Here is a 23,929-nt window from a genome sequence, read left to right on the forward strand (position 1 = left end):
GGGAAACAGAGGATCCAAAGCAGGCTCTCCGCCCTGAGATATCTATGCAGGGCTTGAACTCATGAACCATGAGATCATAACTTAAGCCAAACCAAGAGTCCATCGCCTACTGAGCCACCCAGGCTCCCCCAAATGCAGGAATTTTATTAAAAAATTTTAATGTTTATTATTTTTGAGAGAGAGAAACACAGTGCAAGCAGGATAGGAGCAGAGAGTGGGGGCGGGGGTCACAGAATCTGAAGCAGGCTCCACAATCTAAACTGTCAGCCCACAGCTAGCTCAGAGCCTGGAGCCTGCATCTGGTTCTGTGTCTCCTTCTCTCTCCGCCCCTCCCCCTCTCATGCTCTGTCTCTCTCTGTATAAAAATAAATAAAATATTAAAAAAAAAAAAAGTAAAAACTAAATTGTCAGCACAGAGCCTGAGGCCAGGCTGGAACTCGCAACCTGAGACCATGGCCTGAGCCTGTCTGGTGCTTAATGGACTGAGCCACCCAAGCACCCCGAAATGCAGCAATTTTAAAGTTTGGGGCTGAGAATCAGAGGATTTGGATTTCAATCCAGGCTCTACTTGTAAGAGCCTCAGTGATCACTGATCAGAAACTTAACTTTTCTCCAAGCTCACATTTTAAAATGTCTCAAGTAGTGATAATCATTTTCACCTGGATGGCTTTGTGAAAATTAAAAACGATGCAATGAACCTCAAGTGCTTAGCTAGGTACCATTAATAACTACTATTTATTATTACAGCTCCTCCTTCTCTAGCCCAAAGTGTCGAAATTCCGGTCCCACCTCTTATGAAGTAGAGCCTGCATAGCCCAGGGCTGGTCTCGGTTTCGCGGGGTTGGCGAAAGTTCTCGGAAATCAGCTGTTTCAGTCCTGGGCTCTCCCATTAACTGGACTCCTCCCTCCGCGGGGCAAGGCGTACTTGAGCTATCCCACCAATCGGAGCTGGAGGCGTGGTTTCGGCGCCGTTTGTCCCGCCCTATGGGGGGAGGAGTTGTGGCATCGCCAATGAACTCGGAAAGGTTTGGCTGAATGGCAGTCAGCGTTGGGGTTGCCAGGCTGCGTTCAGCAGGCCTCTGGTGCCCGCCGGCTACTGATCCGAGGGGCGGGCCGAAGAGGAAGGGCGGGGCGCGATTGCTGGTGCCAGAGCGAGCTCCTTAGGACCGGAAGCCTTGCACTGAGCCGCTGGAGAGAACGGGGACTGAGACCCTCGCCAGGTACCGGCCCAGAGTAGGCGCGCGGGGGTCGGGATGCAGGCGCGAGTTCCTTTCTGGGAAGGGCGGCAGGCCCCGGGGGTACGCCCTGGAGTAGTAAGCCTTCGTTCCAGGGTTGAAATAGCTGTCCTATGTTGCATTCCGAATCTCCCCATCCTGTCCAGCCCAGCTCCCCAACTCTAAAACCCATCTCCTCAAACTACCCTGCAGCCTCCGATACCCGTGTTGCATTTGTTCAGTGTCTTTTACCTTCCGTTCTGTGTTAGTTTTGATTCTCACTGTAAAAAAAAACCAAAAAACAAAAAAACACGATGTCTAAAGGCAGATATGACTTAACATCTTTGTTAAGTATATAAGACGGGCGCCTGGATGGCTTCCTCGGTTTAGCGACCCACTCTTGATTCTTTTGATCTCGGCTCAGGTCATGATCTCAGGGTTTGTGGAATCGAATCCCAAGCTGCAAGAGCAGAGCCTGCTTGGGATTCTCCTCCCCTCTCTCTCTATCCCCTCCTCTCCTTGTGCTCTCTTTCTCTCAATATGAATAAACATTAAAAACAAAATGAAAACGAAAACCATAGTTTAAAAATATACGTATAAGGGACAGAAAGGTGAGACAATTTGCCTAAGGTTAGTAACATACAAAATGCAATTCTTTTCCAAAAAGCTGATTTGAGCACAAAATATGTATCTAAGAGAATGAAAGATAACTAGAAAAAAACACTAGACTTTAACCTTTGTATTTGTGATTTATTTGGGAAGATCATGGGTTTTTATTGTTGCTGTTGTTGTCTCATATTTAAACCTCAGGGTTTATTTGACATCTTGCTCTTTTTTTTTTAATGTTTTATTTATTTTTGATACAGAGAGAGACAGAGTATGAGAGGGGGAGGGGCAGAGAGAGAAGGAGACACAGAACCAGAAGCAGGCTCCAGGCTCTGAGCTAGCTGTCCACACAGAGCCTGACGCAGGGCGAACACCCAAACGTGAGATCTGACCTGAGCCGAAGTCAGAGGCTTAACCCACTGAGCCACCCAGGCGCCCCCATCTTGCTCTTTTAGTACCAGCTGAGATTAGTTCCTTGAGAACTGGGGCCTCTCCATATTTTTTTCTTTTGTTAAATTCAGTATGCTTCACACCCAGCCCAATGCGGGGCTTGAACTCACAACCTTGAGATCAAGACCTGAGCTGAGATCAAGAATTGGATGCTTAACCAACTGAGCCACCCACGTGCCCCTACATTTGTTTTTTAAAAACAGTACAAATTCATAGTTTAAAAAGCCAAGCACTAGTAAAAGGATGAAAAGAAAATATAGGGGGGGCACCTGGGTGGCTCAGTCGGTTAAGCATCAACTTCAGCTCAGGTCATGATCTCACAGTTTGTGAGTTCGAGCCCTGTGTCAGGCTCTGTGCTGACAGCTCAGAGCCTGGAGACTGCTTCAGATTCTGTCTCCCTCGCTCTCTGCCCCTCCCCCACATGTACTCTGTCTCTCTCTGGAAAATAAATAAACATTAAAATTAAAAAATCATAATAAAACAAAAAATAGGAGCCCCTGGTAAATTATTTATTCACCCTGTTTTGCTTTAAAGAAGTGGAAAAGCATCTCATGATGATTCATACTGGTGGGAAAGAATCTCTCCCACCCCAAACATTTTACTTTTATTTGTAATAAAGTCATGTGACCTTTTTTAGACCACAGATGTATGTAAACACTCTTTTCTGTTAGGCTCAGGTTACAGCAAGAATAAGTTTTGGTTTCCTAAACAGATGGCTGTGGCCAGGGAAAGATAGGAAGAAAGATTCTTATCCCAGCCTGCTAGGTGACAGACAAAAACCAGTTTTGAGGGAAATTTCTCAGTGAAAAAAAACAAACAAAAACCTTTGCTTTCTATGCCCAGCCCCACCCTGGTGGGAAATAAAAAAAATTTTTTCTGGGTCTCTCACAGAGTTGATTATAGGAAAAATCAGAGGTTAATAAGAGTCATAAAAGTATCACAGTCTTAGGGATTGAGTGGCCCTTTCGCAGTATTTAAACATCTGGAATGGAGTTCTTCCTTCCTACACAGAGAGCAGATTATAGAGTATACCTGTCTCTTAAGAGGTGTGAACCTGTGATAAAGCTTTGGAGCGAGCAGGGATTATGTGGAAATAAATACTTGTTAAAATTTTTTTAAAAATTAAGTTTATTTATTTTGAGTGAGAGAGAGAGAGAGAACGCGCAAGCGAGAGTAGGAGAGGGGCAGAGAGAGGGAGAGAGAGAACCCCAAGGAGGCTCCTCACTGAGCAGGCTCAAACCCATGAATCGTGAGATCATGACCTGAGCCAGAACCAAGAGTTGGATGCTTAGCTGAGTGAACCACCCAGGCACCCTTGAAATAAATACTTCTGGCTCACATGGATGGTTAAATCCTCCAGCATAAGTGAATACAAACACAAACAAATTTAAAATAAATTCATTGGGGATAAGAGATGACACAAATATAGTTGGCAGAAATATCATTAATGTTTGGTGAAGCTGATGATTCCTGCACTATGCACTCTGGTGTGTGTTTGAAAATTATTAAAACAAAAAGGCCCACATATTGGAGCCCTTGAATAGTAGTTTCTGGGAGAATATGCCACTGAACTGATAATATTGGTTACCCATGGAGAGAAGGGGAAGGGAACAAGATAGGAAGTATGGTCAATGTAGCTTTAATTCTTGTTTTTTCTTACCTGTATAATTTTAAATTTTAAATCTGTAGTAATAAGCAATCATGAGACTGTGGATGATTTAGTTCAGCAAAATTTCCAGTTGGGAACCTGCATCCTTCAGACTCCAAATGGCGCAGTGGGAGATGCTCCAGAATCTCGACAACCCTTTTCAGGATCAGCTGGACCAGCTCTACTCAAATAGCCTCCTGCCAATGGACATTCGACAGTGCTTAGCTGCCTGGATTGAAGACCAGAACTGGTAAGGTCTTCAGGAAGCTGGGTGCAGGCGGGATGAGGAACCTGGTTTCCTTCTTCTAAGTCCCCAGGATCCTGGAGACATCAAGCCCAGGAAGGGGCTGGAAGCCTTCAACAGACTGTAGCAACTCTGCAGAGAGTCCTTTTTTTTTTTTTTAGGTTTATTTATTTCTTTTGAGAGAAAGAGAGTGCATGGGAGGGTGAGCAGGGGACTGGCAGAGAGAGGGAGAGAGAGAATCCCAAGCAGGCTCCACATTGTCAGTGTGGAGCCTGATGCCGGGCTTTAGTTCATGAATTCTGAGATCATGACCTGAGCTGAAATCAAGAGTTGGACATTTAACTGACTTAGCCAACCAGGTGGTCCCCAAGCTTCTAATCCTTATTACTCCCCATCCCCAGGCAGGATGCTGTACTGGGCAGTGATGATTCCAAGGCAAACATGCTGTTCTTCCACTTCTTGGATCAACTGAACTATGAGCATGGCCGCTGTAGCGGGGACTCTGGGCGCTTGTTACTACAGCACAACTTGCGAAAATTCTATCGGGACGTTCAGGTGCTTGGAGGAACCAGGAATAGCCAAAAAGCCAAATGGATAGGGAATTGAGTGTAGAGAAGTATGATTTAGGGTATGGAACAGGACCTACAGATGTAAAGGGATGGAGGCAGATCTGGGGAAAGGGAGGACAAGGTGTGGACTTGAGGACCACTGGCAGAAAAAAGGGCAGAGTCTAGAAGACCCTTTTAGGAAGAGACTAGGTTTGGGGGGACTAGTGGTGAAAAGGGGAAGGACTGGGGAACCTGAAGGAAGGGGAAGATGTGTGGTCACTGGTGGGGAAGGTATGGATCGGTAGATCATTGAAGACAGTCGAGTTTAATTCTTTCTCTTCTTACTGCAGGCCTTTCCCCAGGGCCCAACCCAATTGGCTGAGATGATCTTTAATCTCCTTCTGGAAGAAAAAAGAATTCTGACCCAGGCTCAGAGGGCTCAATCAGTAAGAACAATTTGTAGTGATTTTGAAAGTTCCCAGAGTAGAGAGTGACCATGGGAAGAACCCAGGAAATTTGTCTCAGAACAAGATCTGTCCCCCACTCCTTCCTGTGGTATAATTGCAGGCCTGGATTTCAGAGATGAAATGTCAGAATTGAAATGTGCTCATAGTCTCTTATTTCAGGAGCAGGAGGAGCCAGCCATGGAAGCACCTGTAGAGAGCCAGCAGCATGAGGTTGACTCTCGGATCCTTGAATTAACAACTATGATGGAGGTTAGGAGGTGTGGCAATAATCAGTGTGGGTAGGGCTTGGCCTGACTCGTCCTATAGAAGCAGCCTCATCTGGGTCTTATCCCCTCTACAGAAGCTGGTGAAATGCATCTGCCAACTGAAAGACCAGCAAGATGTCTTCTGCTTCCGATATAAGACCCAGGCCCAAGGTAGGAAGCACACTGAGGGGTGGGCAATTGAGCGGACTTTTGGTGCAAGCATGATCATTCAGAATTTGCCTGAGGGCCCCAAGATGCCTGTCCTTTGCTTGGTTCCCCTTTTGCTCCCTTCAAAATTCCTCTCCACCTGACTCTGACTGAGGTCCTAGTCTGATGGAGAGGGGAAGGAGCCCTAGGTCTGAGTATTTGTCTCCCTCCTGCTCCTGCCATTCAGTGAAGACACCTTCTTTGGATCCCCATCAGACCAGACAGCAGCAGCTTCTGCAGGAAACTCTCAATGAACTGGACAAAAGGAGAAAGGTGGGAGGCAGACAGAGGGAGTGGGCAGCAGGGAACTGGGGCAAATGAGGCATATGGAAGGCCTGGTCTCTTAGCCTTGGTTTGTCTTTTCATCCCCAGTTGGATGGTAGAAGGTGATGGTAAGAAGTGCTCACCACTCACTTTATGTCTTTCTTAGGAGGTGCTAGATGCCATTAAAACATTGCTAGGTCGATTAACTACCCTTGTTGAGCTACTGCTGCCCAGGTTGGAGGAATGGAAAATCCAGCAGCAGAAAGCCTGCATTGGAGCCCCTCCGAATAGAGGGTTGGAACAACTGGAGAAGTGGTGAGAGGCACCTCCCACCCAGCCCCTGTCCCATCCACCATTCTGTGCTTTGTAAACTGTAAATCGTGAATTGTCATGAATTTTCTCATTCATGTAATGAATTGCCTACCAAGGCAAGAGCTATTGCTCTTACTCTCTGCTTTCCCCAAATGATCCCCGCTCCCTTGTCTGGCTGCACTGACCCTTTCTTCATTCTCACCACCCACGGAGCCCAGAGCCCACTCTTTGTTTTGGTGGAAGTAATGGAATAATCGACAAACTGGTTTCTCTTTCCTTTTTAATCACCCAAGAAGTATTATTTTCTACCCTTTTTTTAAAAAATGTAACTGTAGTGGAGAGCCTGGATGGCTCAGTTGGTTAAGCGTCTGGCTTTTGCTCAAGTCATGATCTCATGGTTCGTGGGTTAGAGCTCTGCGTCAGGCTCTGTGCTGACAGCTAGCTCAGAGCCTGGAGCCTGCTTCGGATTCTGTATCTCCCTCTCTCTCTGACCCTCCCCTGCTCACACTGTCTCTCTCTGTCCCTCAAAAATAAATTTTTAAAAATTTTTTAAAATTTTTAAATTTAACCATAAGGACTATTAATGTTGAAAAAAAAAGAAAGAAAATTACCTATTATTATCCAGATGTAGCTACTATAATAGTATTAAACAAAAATTGAGGGGCACCTGGGTGGTTCAGTCGGTTGAGCATCTGACTCTTGATTTCACCTCAGGTCATGATCTCAAGGTTTGTGAGAGAGAGAGAGAGAGAGAGGGAGAAACGGAGAGACGGGGAGAGAGAGAGGGAGAGAGAGGGAGGGAGGGAGGGAGGGAGAAATTGGGGGGGGTAAGATTTTATTTGTTTGTTTGTTTTAAGTAAACTCCACACAATGTGGGTCTGGAACTTAACCCTGAGATTAAGAAGTGCATGCTTACTAAACCAACTGAGCCAGCCAGGTGCCCCTACCCATGTTATTTATTTTCTCTAAAAATTTTTTTAATGTTTATTTATTTTTGAAGGAGAGGCGGAGTGTGAGTAGGGGAGGGGCAGAGAGAGAGAGGGAGACACAAACAGGCTCCAGGCTCTGCGCTGTCAGCACAGAGCCCAACGTGGGGCTCAAACTCATGAGCCAAGCTGTGAGATCATGACCTGAGCTGAAGGTGGATGCTTAACTGACTGAGCCAACCAGGTGCCCCCCTACACATGTTATTTTTGATGGTTGCTTCATAGTTCCCTATATAGAGGTAACATGATTTAATTAACAAACTCCTGTTTTGGGACATTTACGTGATTTTTTAATTTCTTTTTTTTCCCCATAAGGTCTTTGTTTTATATTAATTTTTTTGTGTGTGATGTAGAAAACATAATTGCTTTGTCCTTCAAGATCTTTAGAATGCCTATTGTTTTAGGTATTTTCTTTTTAAAAAATGTTTATTTTGAGAGAGAGAGTGAGTAGGGGAGGGGCAAACAGACAGGGAGAGACAGAATCCCAAGTAGGTTCCACACTGTCAGCACAGAGCCTGACTTGGCTTGATCTCATGAACAGTGAGATCATGACCTGAACTGAGATCAAGAGTGGGACACTTAACTGAATGAGTCACCCCAGATGCCCTTAAATATTTTCTAATAAGAAAATTCATCGTAATTTACTAAAAATGGGGGTACCTGCCTGGTTCAGTGCGTAGAGCATGCAACTCATGGTAGAGCAAGCAAACTCATGAGTTTGAGCCCCAGTTGGGGATACAGTGTACTTTAAAAAAATAATAGTTTACTTTTTAAAAATAATAATTAAGACTGAATTATAACCATGGTCAGGTAAATTGAAAACAGGTATATGGGGCTTAGTGTACAGAATCACTGTTTGAATTACAGTTGCAAACATATCCACCATTTATATAGAAGTTGACAGACTGTGATCTACCAGTGATTTCTTGCTTTTTTCTTTTTAATTTTTAATTTTTCCCAAGTTTTTGTTTAAATTCCAGCTAGTTGACATACAGTGCAGTATTAGTTTCAGGTATGAACTTAGTGATTCATCACTTCCACATAACACCCAGTGCTCATCTTATCGCAAGTGTCCATCCTCCTTAACGCCCATCAGCCATTTAACCCATCCTCCCCGCCCCGTTCCAACCTCCCGCTCCCCCCCACCCCACTGCTGTAGCCATCAGTTAAGGTCTGTTTTCTGGTTTGCCTCTCTCTCTCTCTCTCTCTCTCTCTTTTTTTTTTTTTACCCTATATTCATCTGTTTCGTTTCCTAGATTCCACATATGAGTAAAATCATATGGTATTTGTTTTTGACTTATTTCACTTAGCATAACTCTCTAGCTCCATCCATGTCATTGCAAATGGCAAGATTTCATTCTTTTTTTTATTAAAAAATTTTTTTATATTTATTTATTTTAGAGAGACAGAGACAGAGCACAGGTAGGGGAGGTGTAGCAAGAGAAAGAGACACAGAATCAAAAGCAGGCTTCAGGCTATGAGCTGTCAGCACAGAACCTGATGGAAAATGTGAGATCGTGACCTGAGCTGAAGTCAGATGCTTAACTGACACTGAGCCACCCAGATGCCCCTCATTCTTTTTTTATGGATAAGTAATATTCCATTTTATAAATTCAACAATTTTTTTAAGTTTTTTATTTCTTGCTATTTTATTTTTTTATTTTTACTAAAAAAATTTTTTTTAGTTTATTTATTTTTGAGACAGAGAGAGACAGAGCATGAGTAGGAGAGGGGCAGAGAGAGAGAGAGAGAGAGAGGGAGACACAGAATCTGAAACAGGCTTCAGGCTCTGAGCTGCCAGCATAGAAGCTGGTGCAGGCTCGAACCCACGGACTGCGAGATAAAGACCTAAGCCGAAGTCAGACACTTCGCCAACTGAGCCACCCAGGCCTCCCAATTTCTTGCTATTTTAAACAGCGATACAGTAAATACCCTCATAGCTATATCTTTATTTATATCCCTCATTATTTCTGTAGTATAAATTCCCAGAAGTCATATTCTTGGGTTAAAGTATATGTCTTTTCTTTTTTGGTGGTGTTATTGTTATTGTGTTGATCCTTTGTTTCATTGTCTTTAATAGAAAGAGCTTTATTGATTTTTCTGAGTATAAATATGTGTCCTAATAGAAAAAAAATTCAGAGAGTTTAGAAAAGAAAGTAACAACTACCCATCTGCATAATCTGGTGAAGCACAGTTATTCATTGTTAGGGCTTTTGAATATATTTTTGCAGATTTTCTCTATGCATATGCGTAATGTAGATCTATTTTAAAGATTTTAAGTAATCTCTACACCCATCATGAGGCTCAAACACACAACCCCAAGATTAAAAGTCGCATGCTTCACTGAGCCAGGATGGTGCCTGAAATATACATCTGTTTTAAATAGTCAGGTCATATCAGATATGTACTATCTTGTGATTTTTTTTTAATGTAATATTTTGGGGGCACCTGGGCGGCTCAGTCGGTTAAGCATCTGAATCTTGATCTCAGCTCAGGTCTTCTTTTTTTTTTTAATGTTTACTTATTTTTATTTGGGATAGAGGGAGTGTGTGAGCAAGGGAGGGGCAGAGAAGGAAACAGATGATCCAAAGCGGGCTCTGCACTGACAGCAGAGATTGACATGGGGCTCTAACCCACAAACCTTGAGATCATGACCTGAGCCAAAATCAGACACTGAACTGACTGAGCCACCCAGGTGCCCCTCAGCTCAGGGTTTAATCTCATGGTTGAGTTTAAACCCTGCATTGGGCTCCACACTAGGCGTGGAGACTTCTTAAAGAAAATAAATAAATAATAAATAAAATTTAAAGTTTGGGGATATTTTTCCATGTTAAAAATTTGAGCCTAGGAGCGCCTGGGTGGCTCAGTCGGTTAAGCCTCCGACTTCGGCCCAGGTCAGATCTCACGTTCGTGAGTTCAAGCCCCGTATCAGGCTCTGTGCTAACAGCTCAGTGCTAACAGCTCAGAGCCTGGAGCCTGCGTCTGGTTCTGTGTCTCCTTCTCTCTCTGCGCCTCCCCGTCTCATGCTCTGTCACTCTCTGTATCAAAAATAAATAAAACATTAAAAAAATTTTTTTTTTTTTTAAATTTGAGCCTAGAGTTGCCTGACTGGCTCAGTTGGAAGAGAATGCAACTCTTCATCTCAAAGTTGTGAGTTTGAGCCCAGTGTTGGGTACAGAGATGACTTGAATAATTTTTTTTTAATGTTTATTTATTTTTGAGAAACAGAGAGAGAGCATGAGCAGGTAAAGGGCAGAGAGAGAGAGGGAGACACAGAATCTGAAGCAGACTTCAGGCCCTGAGGTGTCAGCACAGAGCATGAATGGGGGCTGGAACTCATGAACCATGAGATCATGACCTGAGCTGAAGTTGAACTCTTAACTGACTGAGCCACCCAGGTACCCTAACTTGAATAATCTTAAAAAAAATTTTTTTTGAGCCTGTATAATTGTATTTGTTTATTTATTTATTTATTTTTATTGTTTTTAAGTAGTAGTCACTATACCCAAGCTCAGACTCACCCCCAAGACCAAGAACTGCACGTTCCACTATTGGACCAGCCAAGTACCCCTGCCATATGACTATTGTTAATAGTTGCATGGTATTCTATGGTGTGAATATGCCATAATTTAGATACGGAATACCAGTTTTTCTGAGCTAGCTGTCAGCACAGAGTCCAATGCAGGGCCCAAACCCATGAACTGTGAGATCATGACCTCAACTGAAGTCAGATGCTTAACCAACTGAGCTACCCAGGTGCCCCTATTTATTTTATTTTTTTTTAAGTTTATTTATTTATTTTGAGAGAGAGGGCACGCGCGAGCAAGCACGTGCAGGGGAGGGGCAGAGAGAGGGAGAGAGAGAATCCCAAGCAGGCTCTGCACTGTCAGCACAGACTCCCACGGGGGCTTGATCTCACAAACTGTAAGATCATGACCTGAGCCAAAGTCAGACACTTAACCAACTGAGCCACCCATGTGCTTCTGTCCCAATCAGTTTCTGACTCTTCCACATTGTTAAGAAGGAGCTTCAGGAGCAGGGATGGGTGTGGAAGACCATGAAAGTCAGCAATTTGTACTCTCTCATGAATTCTATCACCCAGGTTCACTGCTGGAGCAAAGCTGTTGTTTCACCTGCGGCAGCTGCTGAAGGAGCTGGAGGGATTGAGTCGCCTGGTTAGCTATCAGGATGATCCTCTGACCAAAGGGGTGGACCTGCGAAAGGCCCAGGTCACGGAGTTGCTACAGCGCCTGCTCCACAGGTCTAGCTGCCAGGGAGGGACCTCGAGGGGCGGGGGGCAGAAGGAAAGAATAAGAGGATCCTTACACTCTTACAGATACTAAGCTATGTATTCTCTCTGGATCTCTCTCCCCAGAGCCTTTGTGGTAGAAACCCAGCCCTGCATGCCCCAAACTCCGCATCGTCCCCTCATCCTCAAGACTGGGAGCAAGTTCACTGTCCAAACAAGGCTGGTATTTCAGAACTCATTCCTGCCTCCTTTTCCCAGCCCTGGCACTGTTTGCTTTCTGGCTTTACAGATCTTTCCACTCTTACGTCTTCTCTCTTTTCTCTTCAATCCACCTACCTCTTCCAATCTCTTACTTTATTTTCTTCAAATATCTGATCTATCCCGAATGCTGAGGTTGTCTACTATTCCCCATCCATCTCTCTTCCCTCTAGGCTGCTGGTAAGACTCCAGGAAGGCAACGAGTTACTGACTGCAGAAGTCTCCATTGACAGGTAACTTGGGGCACATGGGACCAAGGGATGGCCAGGACATGAGCTGGTGGGCCAGAGGAGACGCACACAATAGAGTCTAGGGCCTATGTTCTTACTTCGTCCATTCCTTCCTCAGAAATAAGAACTCCTTGCTTTTGTTGAGCACTAGCTTGCCAAGTACTCATTTGTCATAGGAGCCCATGAACTAGGTATTATCAGTGTACCATTTAAATGAAGAAACAAGGCCAGAGAGATTCTGTCTTTTGTGCAAGGCCACATGGCTAGTGAGCACAGATCTGAGTTTGAACCCAGGTCTGTCTGATCCTATAGATTAAATTCCTAACTTCTACACTGTTTTGCTTCCCAGTGATTTTTTTTTTTTTCTTTTCAGGAATCCTCCTCAATCACAAGGGTAGGTGCCTGACAAGGATGCTGTAAACATTTGTGCACTGCATGACCTACGCAACCACATGCGGGCACAGACAAGGAGGAGGTTGATTTGGGTGGGATATGGACAAAGGGCGAAGGGGAGGTCTGAAATGAAGTAGAATTTTTGTTGTATTCCTGCTGAATTTTTAGAATAACTCTTCTCTTCTCCTTCATTTATCTTCCTCCTGGAATAGGTTCCGGAAGTTCAACATTATGACCTCAAACCAGAAAACTTTGACCCCTGAGAAGGGGCAGAGTCAGGGTTTAATTTGGGACTTCGGCTACCTGGTAAGAAGAGCTAGTTGCTTAGGCCTCTAGTCCAATGGAACAGGCTGAGGAAATTTCCCAGCCCTTGAGAAATCTTGGAGCAAAACAGAAGTTCCAGGGACCCTGGGAGTCCCCACACTGGCATTTTCTCTCCTTCCTCTCACTTCACAGACTCTTGTGGAGCAACGTTCAGGTGGTTCAGGAAAGGGCTGTAATAAGGTGAGGCCTGGACAGAGGATTGGGGGATGGGAGGAACTTCCCAAAGGGCCCTCTGGTCATTATGTCTTTGGCTGTCCTAGGGAATGCTGGGTGTGACGGAGGAACTGCACATTATCAGCATTACAGTCAAATACACCTACCAGGGTCTGAAGCAGGAGCTGACAGTGAGTGAAAATGGAGGGCAAGGAGAGATGAAGCCAATTTGGCAGAAGGCATTAAAGAGGAGTTAAATAGAAGCCTCTCAGGGTGGAAATTCTCCCCTTGCCCCTGCCAAAGCTGGAAACATCACATCCTTCCTCTAACTCCTGTCTTCTCTTCAGACGGACACCCTCCCTGTGGTGATTATTTCTAACATGAACCAACTCTCAATTGCCTGGGCCTCGGTTCTTTGGTTCAATCTGCTTAGCCCAAACCCCCAGGTAGGAGGCGGGACAAGAGGTGATGGGTGGCTAGGCGAGGTGTGGAAGCTTGGTGCGAGGGCTCTGCTTCTGAGCCATTCTGTCCTACTCCCACCCTTGTAGAATCAGCAGTTCTTCTCCAGCCCCCCCAAGGCCCCCTGGAGCTTGCTGGGCCCTGCTCTCAGTTGGCAGTTCTCTTCCTATGTTGGCCGCGGTCTTGACCAGGACCAGCTGAGCATGCTGAGGAACAAGCTGTTTGGTATAGACCTCCTTTTCTCTCAGCCTTTCCCCAGGCTGTCTTCCTAGCCCTCTGTCCTTTCTGTTCCCAGACCCAGGCCTTGTCTCCTTCCATTTTCTGAACTGTCTGTCTGCTCACAGGGCAGAACTCCAAGACTGAAGGTGCATTGTTATCCTGGGCTGACTTCACTAAGGTAACTGGCTGCCTTCTGTGCTGCTAGATCTAGCTGCTAGTGCAAACACTAGCCCTTCCCCCCTCACTCTTTCCCCTCACTGGGGGGCAACTCTGCATCTCTTCCTGCCTTTCCCTTCCTTCTTCAGCGAGAGAGCCCTCCTGGCAAGCTACCATTCTGGACATGGTTAGACAAAATTCTGGAGCTGGTACATGACCACCTGAAGGATCTCTGGAAAGACGGGTAAGGCCTTGGTCCTCCTCCCTCTCCCTACCCCCACCTTTCTCCCTTTCTAGGCTTGAGAGTGGACTCTGTGCGCCCTCATGTGGCAAATAGGGAGAGAGCAAAAGCTGGTGCAAGGTCACCCCCTACCATATACAATAATAGTCACAGCCAGTGTTTATCCAGCATCTGTTGTGCTCCAGAGCCTGCTGGGTGCTCTTTATGAATTCTCGCATGTAATCCTTACAACAATGCTGAGTCTCAGAGAAGTTAAAGAGTTTACCCAATTGGCATAGTTGGGATCCAAACCCAGGCCTGTCAGACCACAAGCTGATGCTCTTTCCACTACACTGCCTGCCCATTTGTACAGCACTTTGCCTTTTACAAGGTGCTTTGTCTGTGTGGCCTCATTGAATCCTGATACCTCTTCCAACCCTAGAAGGTAGATACCATCAGTAAGGTGAGGTGACTTGGCCAAGATGGAATCATGTGTAAATTGCGGCGTGAGGGCCAAAACCTGGCACTCTCTTCCTCTACAAGGAGAGGAGAGCAGGGAGGTGGGAGGGCCTCACAGCAGCTTTCTGTGTTTCAGACGCATCATGGGCTTTGTGAGCCGGAGCCAGGAACGCAGGCTGCTCAAGAAGACCATCTCAGGCACCTTTCTGCTGCGCTTCAGTGAAACATCAGAAGGGGGCATTACCTGCTCCTGGGTGGAACACCAGGATGATGGTCAGCTGCTTTGCCCTGATGTTCCCACAGCCTGTCCTTTCTGCCCCTCCGTCAGCCCTTGGCTTCCCTGGCTGTGTCCTGAATCTCTCAGCAGGTTTGGGGTTGGACAGCCAGGGTGGGGAACTCTCAGGCCCAACCTCTTCCTTCAGGCCTGCCCATTCTTGTCCATTCTACAGAAAAGGTGCTCATCTACTCTGTGCAGCCCTTTACCAAGGAAGTGCTACAGTCTCTCCCGCTGACTAAAATCATTTGCCACTACCAGCTGCTCACTGAAGAGAACATACCGGAGAACCCACTGTGCTTCCTGTACCCCCGAATACCCCGGGATGAAGCTTTTGGGCGCTACTGCCAGGAGAAAGGTAAGAGTCGTTGACATATGTCACCAGAAGATTGCAGGGATTCTCAGGCATCTGCAAATTCTACTCCTTTCTTCCAGACATGGAAAAACTGATATCCAGAGAAGTCAAAGGATTTGTCCTGGGGAGACTGCTAGTTAGTAGGGAGACATGACTGTCAAGACTATTTGCAGTAAGGGTCCTTAGGTTATGTGTCCAATCCAGTGACCTCCCTGGCTTCCTCTGTATGTCCCCCACAGTTAATCTCCAAGAACGGAGGAAGTACCTGAAACATAGGCTCATTGTGGTCTCTAACAGGTGAGATATGAACTTTTGGCCCATCCTCTGTAATGCTTTTTGGCTGATAGAGTGACCCAAACCTGCTCAGTTCGCCTCTCTGGCCTCTCCTACTGACCCACCCTCTCCAGCCTCTAGATTTTTTCTTCTTCTGCTTAGCCTCTTTCCTCTCTATTTTTCTGCTGCTATCCTTAGATTGTTGCCACAGGGCTTCCCTGATAATAAGTCATAGTAACTGATGTTAATGGGCTTCTGCCTGAAGCATGGTCCTAGATTTTTTAAGAACAGTTTTTTCATTTTATTTCATTTTTATGAGGTAATTACAGCCACATTTAATGAAAGTTTATGAAATGCCAGGTACTGGGCTAAATGTTTTGTGTTTAGTTTCTTATTTATTGAATCTTCATAATAGTCCTGTGAGGCAGGTATGGGGATTACTCTCTTCAGCCAAGAAGCTGAGGTTTAGTGTGGTGAAGCGGCATGAGTGCAGTACAGGGCTAATAAATGATTCAGGTCTGTCAGATTACAAAGTCCTGCTTTTAACCACCCAGCATCCTCTCAAGTGTTATTAGGTGGTATTGTTCCCATTTTATAGGTGATAAACCTGAGGCTCAGAGAGCTGACGATCTACTTATCTAAAAAATGATAGGATTCAAACTCTGGCAAACCCGACTCCAAAGCCCTCTACTCTGTTGCCTTCTTAGACTAGAGAGATAGTCTCTGCTTGCTCTGCCATTCTCCACTTCACCGAAACAACCAAGCCCTACTCTTTTGTCTATACTGTGGTACCCAGACAGGTAGATGAGCTGCAACAGCCACTGGAGCTTAAATTGGATCCAGAGGTGGAGTCACTGGAGCTGGAGCCAGGAATGGCCCCGGTGCCACAGCCAGAGCCATGCCTGGAGTTAGAGCCACTGCTGGCGGCAGGGCTGGATCTGGGTCCAACCCTGGAGCCCATGCAGGAGTCCACTCTGGACCCCGTGCTAGAGCCGACACTAGATGTGGTATCGCAGAGAGTGCCAGAGCTAAACTTGGGACCAGAGCTGAAGCTGGAGCCTATTCCAGACCCTGCATCGCAGGCAATGACAGAGCCAGAGCCGGATTTGCCCCATGATCTGAGACACTTGAACACTGAGGAAATGGAAAGTAAGTGATGCGAGGGGGCTAGGGAAGAGGGGACACATTCCCTTTAACAACTGCCCTCCCATACCCAGTATAGAAAAGGCTAAGCTCTAAGCTTCTCACTGGAGGGAAACTCCTTTGTGATTCCTTTTATTAGGAAATGTACCCGCATCTCCCTTCCCCCACCTAAGTGCCCCCTCAGACACTGCCAGGTCTGTGAGGCTATCCTCCCTCATATTCCCTGCTGGGTCAGGAACTCCTTACCAAAGAGCAGGGCCTGACTTCTTTCTCTGCACTATCTAGTTTTCAGAAACAGTATGAAGATTGAAGAAATCATGCCAAATGGTGACCCACTGCTGGCTGGCCAGAACACCTCGGATGAGGCTTACATCTTCCATCGCAGCCATTTCTACACGGATGGGCCCTTAATTCCTTCTGACTACTAGGAGTTACATTTCCTCTGTTCTTCCTGAATCTTCTGTCCATCTTACCCCTCACATTATGCTGTTGCTCTCCAAGGATGGAGAATCAAGCATGTACGCGTTCGAAGCTGGTTAACTCTGGGCTTTGGAGTGGGAAGTAAATGCATACTGTGGGTAAGGAAGGGGTACTAAGGAGTCAGAATGGATGTTGGCCATGACTCTAAGTAGGATCTTTGAGGCCATCTGCTGTTTTGGGAGGTATAGGGCAGGACATTTGGGAGGTACTTGGAGGGTTCAGACAGAGTAGCTGCTTTCCAGTATGGAAGGATGTCAACATTGGAATAGTTGGTAAGACTAACGTGGTGGCGCCCACTAGCATTGGTCATCAGTAGTGAACAGAGACACATGATAGGATTCCATTTCTTTCTTATGGTTCCTTCATGTCCAGAATAACATTTTCCTTCCTTCTTCCTGATTCAAGTCCTAAATCCCTTTGCTTCCTGCAGAGACTGAGCTTTTTGCTTCAGCCCACCTTGTGAAGCTCCCCTCAGAAGAAATAGGAGGTAGACATCATTTTCTTACCAGTCTCCTCCCCTGCCCCCCCCAGCTGGCCACACCCATTCCTCCCTGTAAAATAATCCTGCCAATCTAATATGCCTGTGAAGCTTTGCACAATAATTTTACTCTGTCTAGTCTCCACTTCCTCAGTGCTTAGGAGATGAAGCACTCTTGGAGGCCAGGGATGGTAGAGTTGCTGGGAATTTAGGAATCACTTTTTATAGTATTAGATAGAGTTTCATATTTTTACAGAGGAAGAGAAGCCCTGGATATTTAGATGACGGAAATATCTTAGATATTTCTCTATTAAGAGAACCATCCCTTCTTTTTATACAATATTTAATCTGAAAGGAGCGTTTCTATTCCTTGGGTGTAGACCCGGGCAAAAAACGGGTTCCTGGAACCTAGAACCTTGAAAGTTTATCACGGGGCTCCAGAAAACCTCACACCGTAGTTATTCAGAACCTCAGGACAACTGCCATTGCTCTAAAATGTGTTTCCAGAATAACTTGAGATGTAATGAAAGTGAGGCCCTGTACATGTGGCTGTTTTCTGGCTCTTATTTTAGAGGAATCGTCCTCTTCAGAAAGAGGCCCTTCTGAGTAGAAGTGACCAATAAACTTTGTGCTGACTTGGAAGTGTTTCTTCGCTGAACTTCTTTACTTTTGCGCTCACGAAGACTGATGTCCTTGGAGACATCAGCAGGCCATGTAGGATCAAGATCAGCAAATCATGGCCTGCCTTCCACCCACCCCAGCAGGCCCCACATGTCATGTTTTTCTTCTTGCCTCCATGTTTAGAACAGTCTTTCCTGTCCCTTAGATTCTTCCAGGGGGGCTGTGAGCTCTATATGCGTTGGGGGGTGTGGTGAACACGTCTATAACTAGCCTGTTGTCACTTAGCTGGTTGGTAACAAAGCTAATACGTAAGCTTGGGTCTGTTTGACTCCAAAGCCCATACCTTGTGACTAAGGAGAAAAGGAAGGGAAATGATCACAATAGCTTCTTCCCCTTCTTTTTTTTTCCAAAAGTAGTTTATCTTCCCGTGGGTAGTCAAACCCTCTGATGGGGTCCACAAATGTCCGTAAAGGGAGAATCCCATTAATTTGGGGGATTTACCACCATCTTCCTGGAATGCCCTTCCTAGTTAAAGTAGCTCTGACTTTTGATCCTGCAGTGACTGGGACTCCTGTCTTTGGCCAAGAAAGTAAGGAGTAACAGGGTCAGGCAGTAAAAGGAGCCACATTTAGGGGCCAACTTCCTAATTTCAACCCTTTGTAATCCTGTTCAGTTTGTTTAGCTATACAGGGATCCAGATCAAAAAGATCGCAGTTACTCTATACACCAGGGGCTCATGAGGAAATATCCCTCTTCACTGGGGCCCTGCAGAGTAGAGGATGCAAATTGTAGTCTGTTAGCCCTATATTGCTTTTTCCCAACCAAGCCTAGAAATTATTCACATAAATAAGCCTTTATTGAAAAAAGTACATAATTCAGTATAAATATAATAAATAATTCTCCCCAAACTGCTGCCGTGAGGATAAATAATCTTGTTTTCCCTTACTAGTTAATAAATACTCAACTCTGTCCTAGGTCAGCATCATAAATTAGTCAGTGTTGGTAATTCTTCAACATTTGCAAGTCCCATTAGAATTAATGGACTAATAAACTTGTTGGCTCACAGGTTCCTGGGCTGATTCATTTTTGCACTGCTGAGCCATGGAGATCTGGGTGCCATGCTTAAGCTTCTGGCTTTAGGGGCTCAGAGTTGCTGCTCCATGGGCAAAGACCCTGGCAGCTACAGCCACAAAGGCCTGAAGGCTACGGAGGATCTTGAAGCGGAGAAGGAGGCGCTGCCATGGCTGGCTGGGACTGGGGCTTGGAGTTTGCTCAGTCTCCCAGTGGTGACCCTCAGGCTGAAAGGACATAGGACACAATCAGAGAGAACTTTAGATCCTTCATCCTCCAGTTCCTGTCTCTGATACCTGCAAGTCCCCATTCTCCAGGCCCCTCGTTCATACCTGCAAGAGTTGCCTAAGGCCCAGGAGGGAGGCGTGAAGCTGGCCCACTGGGCCATCAGGGAGTAGAGAAGGCTCCCCTGTGAAAATGTCCGAGCCCAGCAGCTTCTCATAAAAAACCAAGCCCTGGTGGATCCTTTGTAAGCAGAACTGGGGGGAAGAGAAAGCAATGAGAGCTATCAGATACCCTCCTCCAATTACCAAAGACCCACCTGGTTCTTTGCCATTCTTAGATACTGCCATGGTCTGAATGTTTGTGTCCCCACAAAATTCATATGTTGAATCCTAACCCTCCAATGTGATGGTATTAGGAGGTAGGGCTTTCACAAGGTGATGATGTCATGAGCATGGAGCCTTGAGGAACTTGCTTAGTGCTCTTCTAAAAGAGACCCACGAAACTCCCAAGGCCCTTCTGCCATATGAAGATAACAATGAGAAATCTGCAACCTGGAAGAGGGCCCTCACCTGACCATGCTGGTACCCTGATACCCAACTTCCAGACTCAAGAACAGTAAGACTTAAAGTTTTGATGTTTATAAGCCACCCAGTCTGTGGTGTTTGTTGTAGCAGGCTGAACGGACAAGGACAGATACAACTTTTACTAATTCACCATGGTACCCAACTATGGTCCAGTCCCCTCTTCTTGTAGTCTAGCCTCCTCTTACTACCTGACTGTTGTCTCTGAGTCCTTGGGGATCACAGCCATCCTCACACTGGATGTGGGGGACATCGTCTGTAGTCTCGTCATCTCCCTGTTCTCTTGGTAGGTCCTGGAATGGAGGAAGGGGTGGGAAGAGTGAAGAGAGAAGAGAAGCACTTTCAGGCCCATGACTCTCCCAGGAACCAGTAGCCCAGACCCATGACTCTCCCAGGAACCCCATTCCCTGTCCTCTCTTACTCTTTGAGGACCTTCAACCCTCCAGCTTCCATCCAAAGCCACAGAGTCTTCCACTGCAGCCTTGGAGAGCTTGGACAGGCCCCTGTTTGGTGCCAGAGCCTGCTACTTACTGTGTGTCCCATTGGAGGATGTGCACTCCAGGCCAGTGTGCAGAGCTTCTGTGAGAGCTGCTGGCCCAGAGCCCAGGCAGGGCTACTGCCCTCAGGCACAGCCCGGGTCTGAGCAGTCCAGGGCAGCAGTGGCAGCAGCAACAGCAGGAGCATCATAGCCCTGCTCCCCAGCATTTTGTTGCCTGCTTCTCAAGTCTGGCTGGTTCTGTGACTCACGCCAGTCCCTGTGGAATCTCTGCCCACTTCCCTTTGCTCTGGAGCCTGATGCTCTGCGTTCTGTGTGTCTCTGGTTTTGTTCCTTCTGTTGTTCACGGAGTTTCTGAGCTGCTTCCTGCTGTTTTTCTCCGTGTCTCTGAGTCTCTTTTTAAGGTCCTAGCATTGTAAGGCCCGCCCTTTATACAGCAGGTGACTCACAGCAGGTGGGATTCCCCTCCCTGCATCATCCCCCTCTGTGGAGAGCCCAGGTATGCAGCCTCAGTTCCAAGGGAACTGTGTGGTTGCTGTGGCTGGAGGCCTGAGATGGGGCATATGTGTAATCCTCTCCATGAATCGAAATGGCTGTAGAGGGGGTGAGGGTTGGAGGAATGAATATTTAAATGAATCTAGTCTCAAGTTTCTTCCTGTTGAACTTTTCCCTCTTTTTTTTTTTTTTTTGGCCTCTCAAAGCTTTATCCCCCCATCCCACCGCCCATCCCCCTTCCAACTTCTTTACCTCCAAAACAGAAACATTCATTTATTTCCTGATAGGATAGCGAACTCAGTTTGGAATGAAGTTTGGTTCTCCTCTGGTGCCCTCTATCTAAGAACTAAGGGGCTTCTTTTTTCTCCCTTGGCAACAATTATTTTCACCGGGAGAGAATGGATGCCAAGGCACTTTGTGAACTGGGAAGCCATGTAATGGTGTATAAAGTATTACTGTTCCCACTTCAGGCCCACTGTGGAGGTTAGAAGGACTCTTGGAGGGAGAGAATTGTTGCTAAGAAACATTAAATTCCTCAACCTTAGTGGCCCAAAGTTTCATAGGATTTGTGGGGTTCAGGTGGTGGTTCTTTTGGGATACAAGTTTAAGCAAGGGCTACAAGTCAGTTAGATATTCCAGCACCCAATCTCTACCCCACAGCTAGGAAATCCAGGAATTCTGGGGAGTTAGAGATGCACTGTGTAAATGACCCTGACCAGTCCTTCAGCCTGTTGCATCCATGGGTAAAATCCGCTGACACTGATTTCATCACCCTCCCTGATGCAACATTCAGTGAGCCAGCTGAGACTGTGAGGTTGGGCGTGGGAGTGGGAGGTGGTCCAAATCTGGGGCTGCCCCAACCCCAGTGGAGGGTCCCAGTACAATTTGGACGTCAGAATGAGGACATGGCTGACCACACAGATGGTCCTTAAAGCCTTCCCAAGAGGTTGACCCTTCTCTGAGAAACTTGCCCTTGATAGAGGCCTCCCTTCCCTTAGAACTATTCAAAACCGCCCTGTGACACTTTTGATTCAAATACTATGAGTAGGAAATGGTTTGGCTCTCTCCACATACGGTGTACACAAGTGGAAGAAGAGAGGAGGGGAGCTTACCTCACTTGTATTTAATGTCTGTTGTGCTCTTTCCAGCTCTGGCCCCATTCTGGGGGGCCTAAAGGATAGGAAAAGAAAGGTAAAAGGAGGAGGAGGAAGTGGAGTGTTGGGGGATGGGACGAGAGAGACAAGGGTGAGTTCGAGGCTCGGGGCTCTGCTGCTTTGTTTCACTTCCTGGTGCTTCGGGAGTTGGTTAGGAAGCAAGGTTGGTGGGGTGATTGTGGGACTGTTCTGTGGCAGGAACTACTTCCAGGACTAGATCTGACCTGGAACTACAGTGACCCCTTGACGTCAACAGGGCCTCAACCGTTATGCAAATCACATTCACAAGACACTCCTAAGCAGGCCTTTCCAGTTGGATGCCCAGACTCCAAATACAGTTGAAATTCCCTTAGGTAGTTAATAATGATGGCAAATATATATCCAACTCTTACTTCACACCAAATACTTCATTTAAGCACTTTTTATGTGTTAACCTGTTTAATTCTCACAACAACACAAGTGAGGTGGTACAGTTATTATCCCCACACTATAGATGAGGAAACAGAGGTAAGTAACTTACCCAAGATCACACAGCTGAGTGGCCAGAATTCCAGGCGGAAATCTGGCTTCAGATCCTGCTCTCTCTCTCTTTTTTTTAAATGTTTATTTAATTTTTGAGAAAGAAAGGGGAGGGTAGGGAGGGGCAGAGAGAGTAGACACAGAGCCTGAAGCAGACTCCAGGCTTGGAACTATCAGCACAAAGCCTGACGCTGGGGAAGGTGAGGGTGTTGAACTTAGAAACAGTGAGAACAGGACCTGAGCTGAAATCCTAGGAGGCTTAACCAACTGACCCACCCAGGCACCCCCAGATCCTGCTTTCTCAAGCATTCCATTCCATTTGACAAAACATAGAGTATCTTTATAAAGTAGCTTATTTAACCCAGGTATCTCAGGTCCAGTAATTCTCATAGGTCTGTTAAAGTCTTTCTCAGTCTGAGACCTCAATATGTAAATTTCTCAAAGTTTACAAACTGTTTAGTCTCTCAGAACCCATATTTCCCCAAGATTTTAAGTCTAGGGACCTATGAAGTCCGATCAGTTTGAGAGACCCACTGAGTTAAAGTGTTTTTCTCTGACTTCTGATGGGCTCTAGGACCCCTCTAAGTCCAGTAAAAATTCTGGAGTCCTTTTATTACAACGTTATTTAGCAGGCTTTATTGAGAGAGAGAAATGCTTTAACACTGTATCCTCCGTGAGAAATTCCTTCCATCAAAAAGGCCCTCTCTGTGGCCGTTAGAAATTGAGCTAAATTGCCCTGGAGACCTCCCGCAACCTGGCCCCATTCCAAAACAGTTCAAGCTCAGAATTAGACCCCAAGAATCGCTAAAAAAAAAAAAAATAATAATAACTGTTGACGCTAAATCTGTTAAGAGTTTGGGGGTAAGCAAATGTCCCAGTTTGCCGCACTCATCCCCCTCTGATGGATAATATCCAGCTTCAAGAGCTAGGGGAATTTGATAGCCGAGGGGTCTTGCTCTCCGGGACTATTACCGGAGCATCTGGGGAGGGATAATCACAGATGGGAGTTTCAGATAGATGCCTACAGAATCGTAGAAGAGGCAGCTGGTTGGGCCGTGTTTGGAACCTGGCTCCCGCTTCCTTTTTTCTCTCCCATGCCTGGAAATGATAGGAAATGCCGGCGAGTTTCGGGGACAACAGGGTGAGAGAGGTGGCGGAGTAGCTCACAAGAGCACCGCGGTAGGAGGGGGTGGACCGGATAAGGTTGGGAATGCCCAGCAATCGATTCCCAGTGCTTTAACCTTGGGCATCCCTTATTCTAGCTTCTAAAGTTATAGGGAGCATTAAAATTAGGTTTCCAAGCGACTTCTCTAGTTTCATTCAAAGAAAACTTGAAAGAGGAATGGTTACGTTTCTCGACACCAAATGCGGCCAGTATCTGACACCGTTTGTCCCCATCGGCGGCCCGTAAGTTTATTTTTGCCCAATACCTGCGTCATGCGTCTTCTCGCGG

At 46.1% G+C, this 23,929-nt stretch overlaps 2 protein-coding genes across 4 annotated transcripts; one reads left to right on the forward strand and one right to left on the reverse strand.

The window, feature by feature from the left end:
- Positions 1 to 1,032: 1,032 nt before the first annotated feature.
- STAT2 (signal transducer and activator of transcription 2) lies at positions 1,033 to 17,956 on the forward strand. 2 transcript variants are annotated; one of them, XM_029953259.1, is made up of 24 exons: positions 1,035 to 1,220; positions 3,960 to 4,168; positions 4,564 to 4,717; positions 5,061 to 5,156; positions 5,337 to 5,426; positions 5,518 to 5,593; positions 5,817 to 5,902; positions 6,060 to 6,208; positions 11,294 to 11,452; positions 11,567 to 11,659; positions 11,872 to 11,931; positions 12,302 to 12,322; positions 12,534 to 12,627; positions 12,778 to 12,825; positions 12,906 to 12,989; positions 13,146 to 13,244; positions 13,347 to 13,482; positions 13,602 to 13,654; positions 13,782 to 13,876; positions 14,448 to 14,584; positions 14,761 to 14,943; positions 15,180 to 15,237; positions 16,010 to 16,362; positions 16,642 to 17,956. In XM_029953259.1, exons 2-24 carry the CDS (start codon positions 4,038 to 4,040, stop codon positions 16,782 to 16,784), a joined length of 2,598 nt encoding a protein of 865 aa, XP_029809119.1. In that variant the 5' UTR covers positions 1,035 to 1,220; positions 3,960 to 4,037; the 3' UTR covers positions 16,785 to 17,956. The 2 variants fall into 2 exon arrangements, with proteins under 2 accessions (XP_029809120.1, XP_029809119.1); XM_029953260.1 differs by lacking the exon at positions 16,642 to 17,956 and having other exon boundaries at positions 1,033 to 1,220; positions 16,014 to 16,094.
- Positions 17,957 to 18,769: 813 nt separating this feature from the next.
- IL23A (interleukin 23 subunit alpha) lies at positions 18,770 to 23,870 on the reverse strand. Of its 2 annotated transcripts, XM_029953269.1 has the most exons (5): positions 23,502 to 23,870; positions 21,916 to 21,973; positions 20,004 to 20,105; positions 19,339 to 19,485; positions 18,770 to 19,233 (listed from the first exon to the last, which is right to left on the reverse strand). In XM_029953269.1, exons 1-5 carry the CDS (start codon positions 23,570 to 23,572, stop codon positions 19,072 to 19,074), a joined length of 540 nt encoding a protein of 179 aa, XP_029809129.1. In that variant the 5' UTR covers positions 23,573 to 23,870; the 3' UTR covers positions 18,770 to 19,071. The 2 variants fall into 2 exon arrangements, with proteins under 2 accessions (XP_029809129.1, XP_029809128.1); XM_029953268.1 differs by lacking the exons at positions 21,916 to 21,973; positions 23,502 to 23,870 and adding an exon at positions 20,344 to 20,977.
- Positions 23,871 to 23,929: the final 59 nt, after the last annotated feature.

This window comes from Suricata suricatta, chromosome 10 (genome assembly GCF_006229205.1).
Source record: "Suricata suricatta isolate VVHF042 chromosome 10, meerkat_22Aug2017_6uvM2_HiC, whole genome shotgun sequence".
NCBI lineage: Eukaryota > Metazoa > Chordata > Mammalia > Carnivora > Herpestidae > Suricata > Suricata suricatta.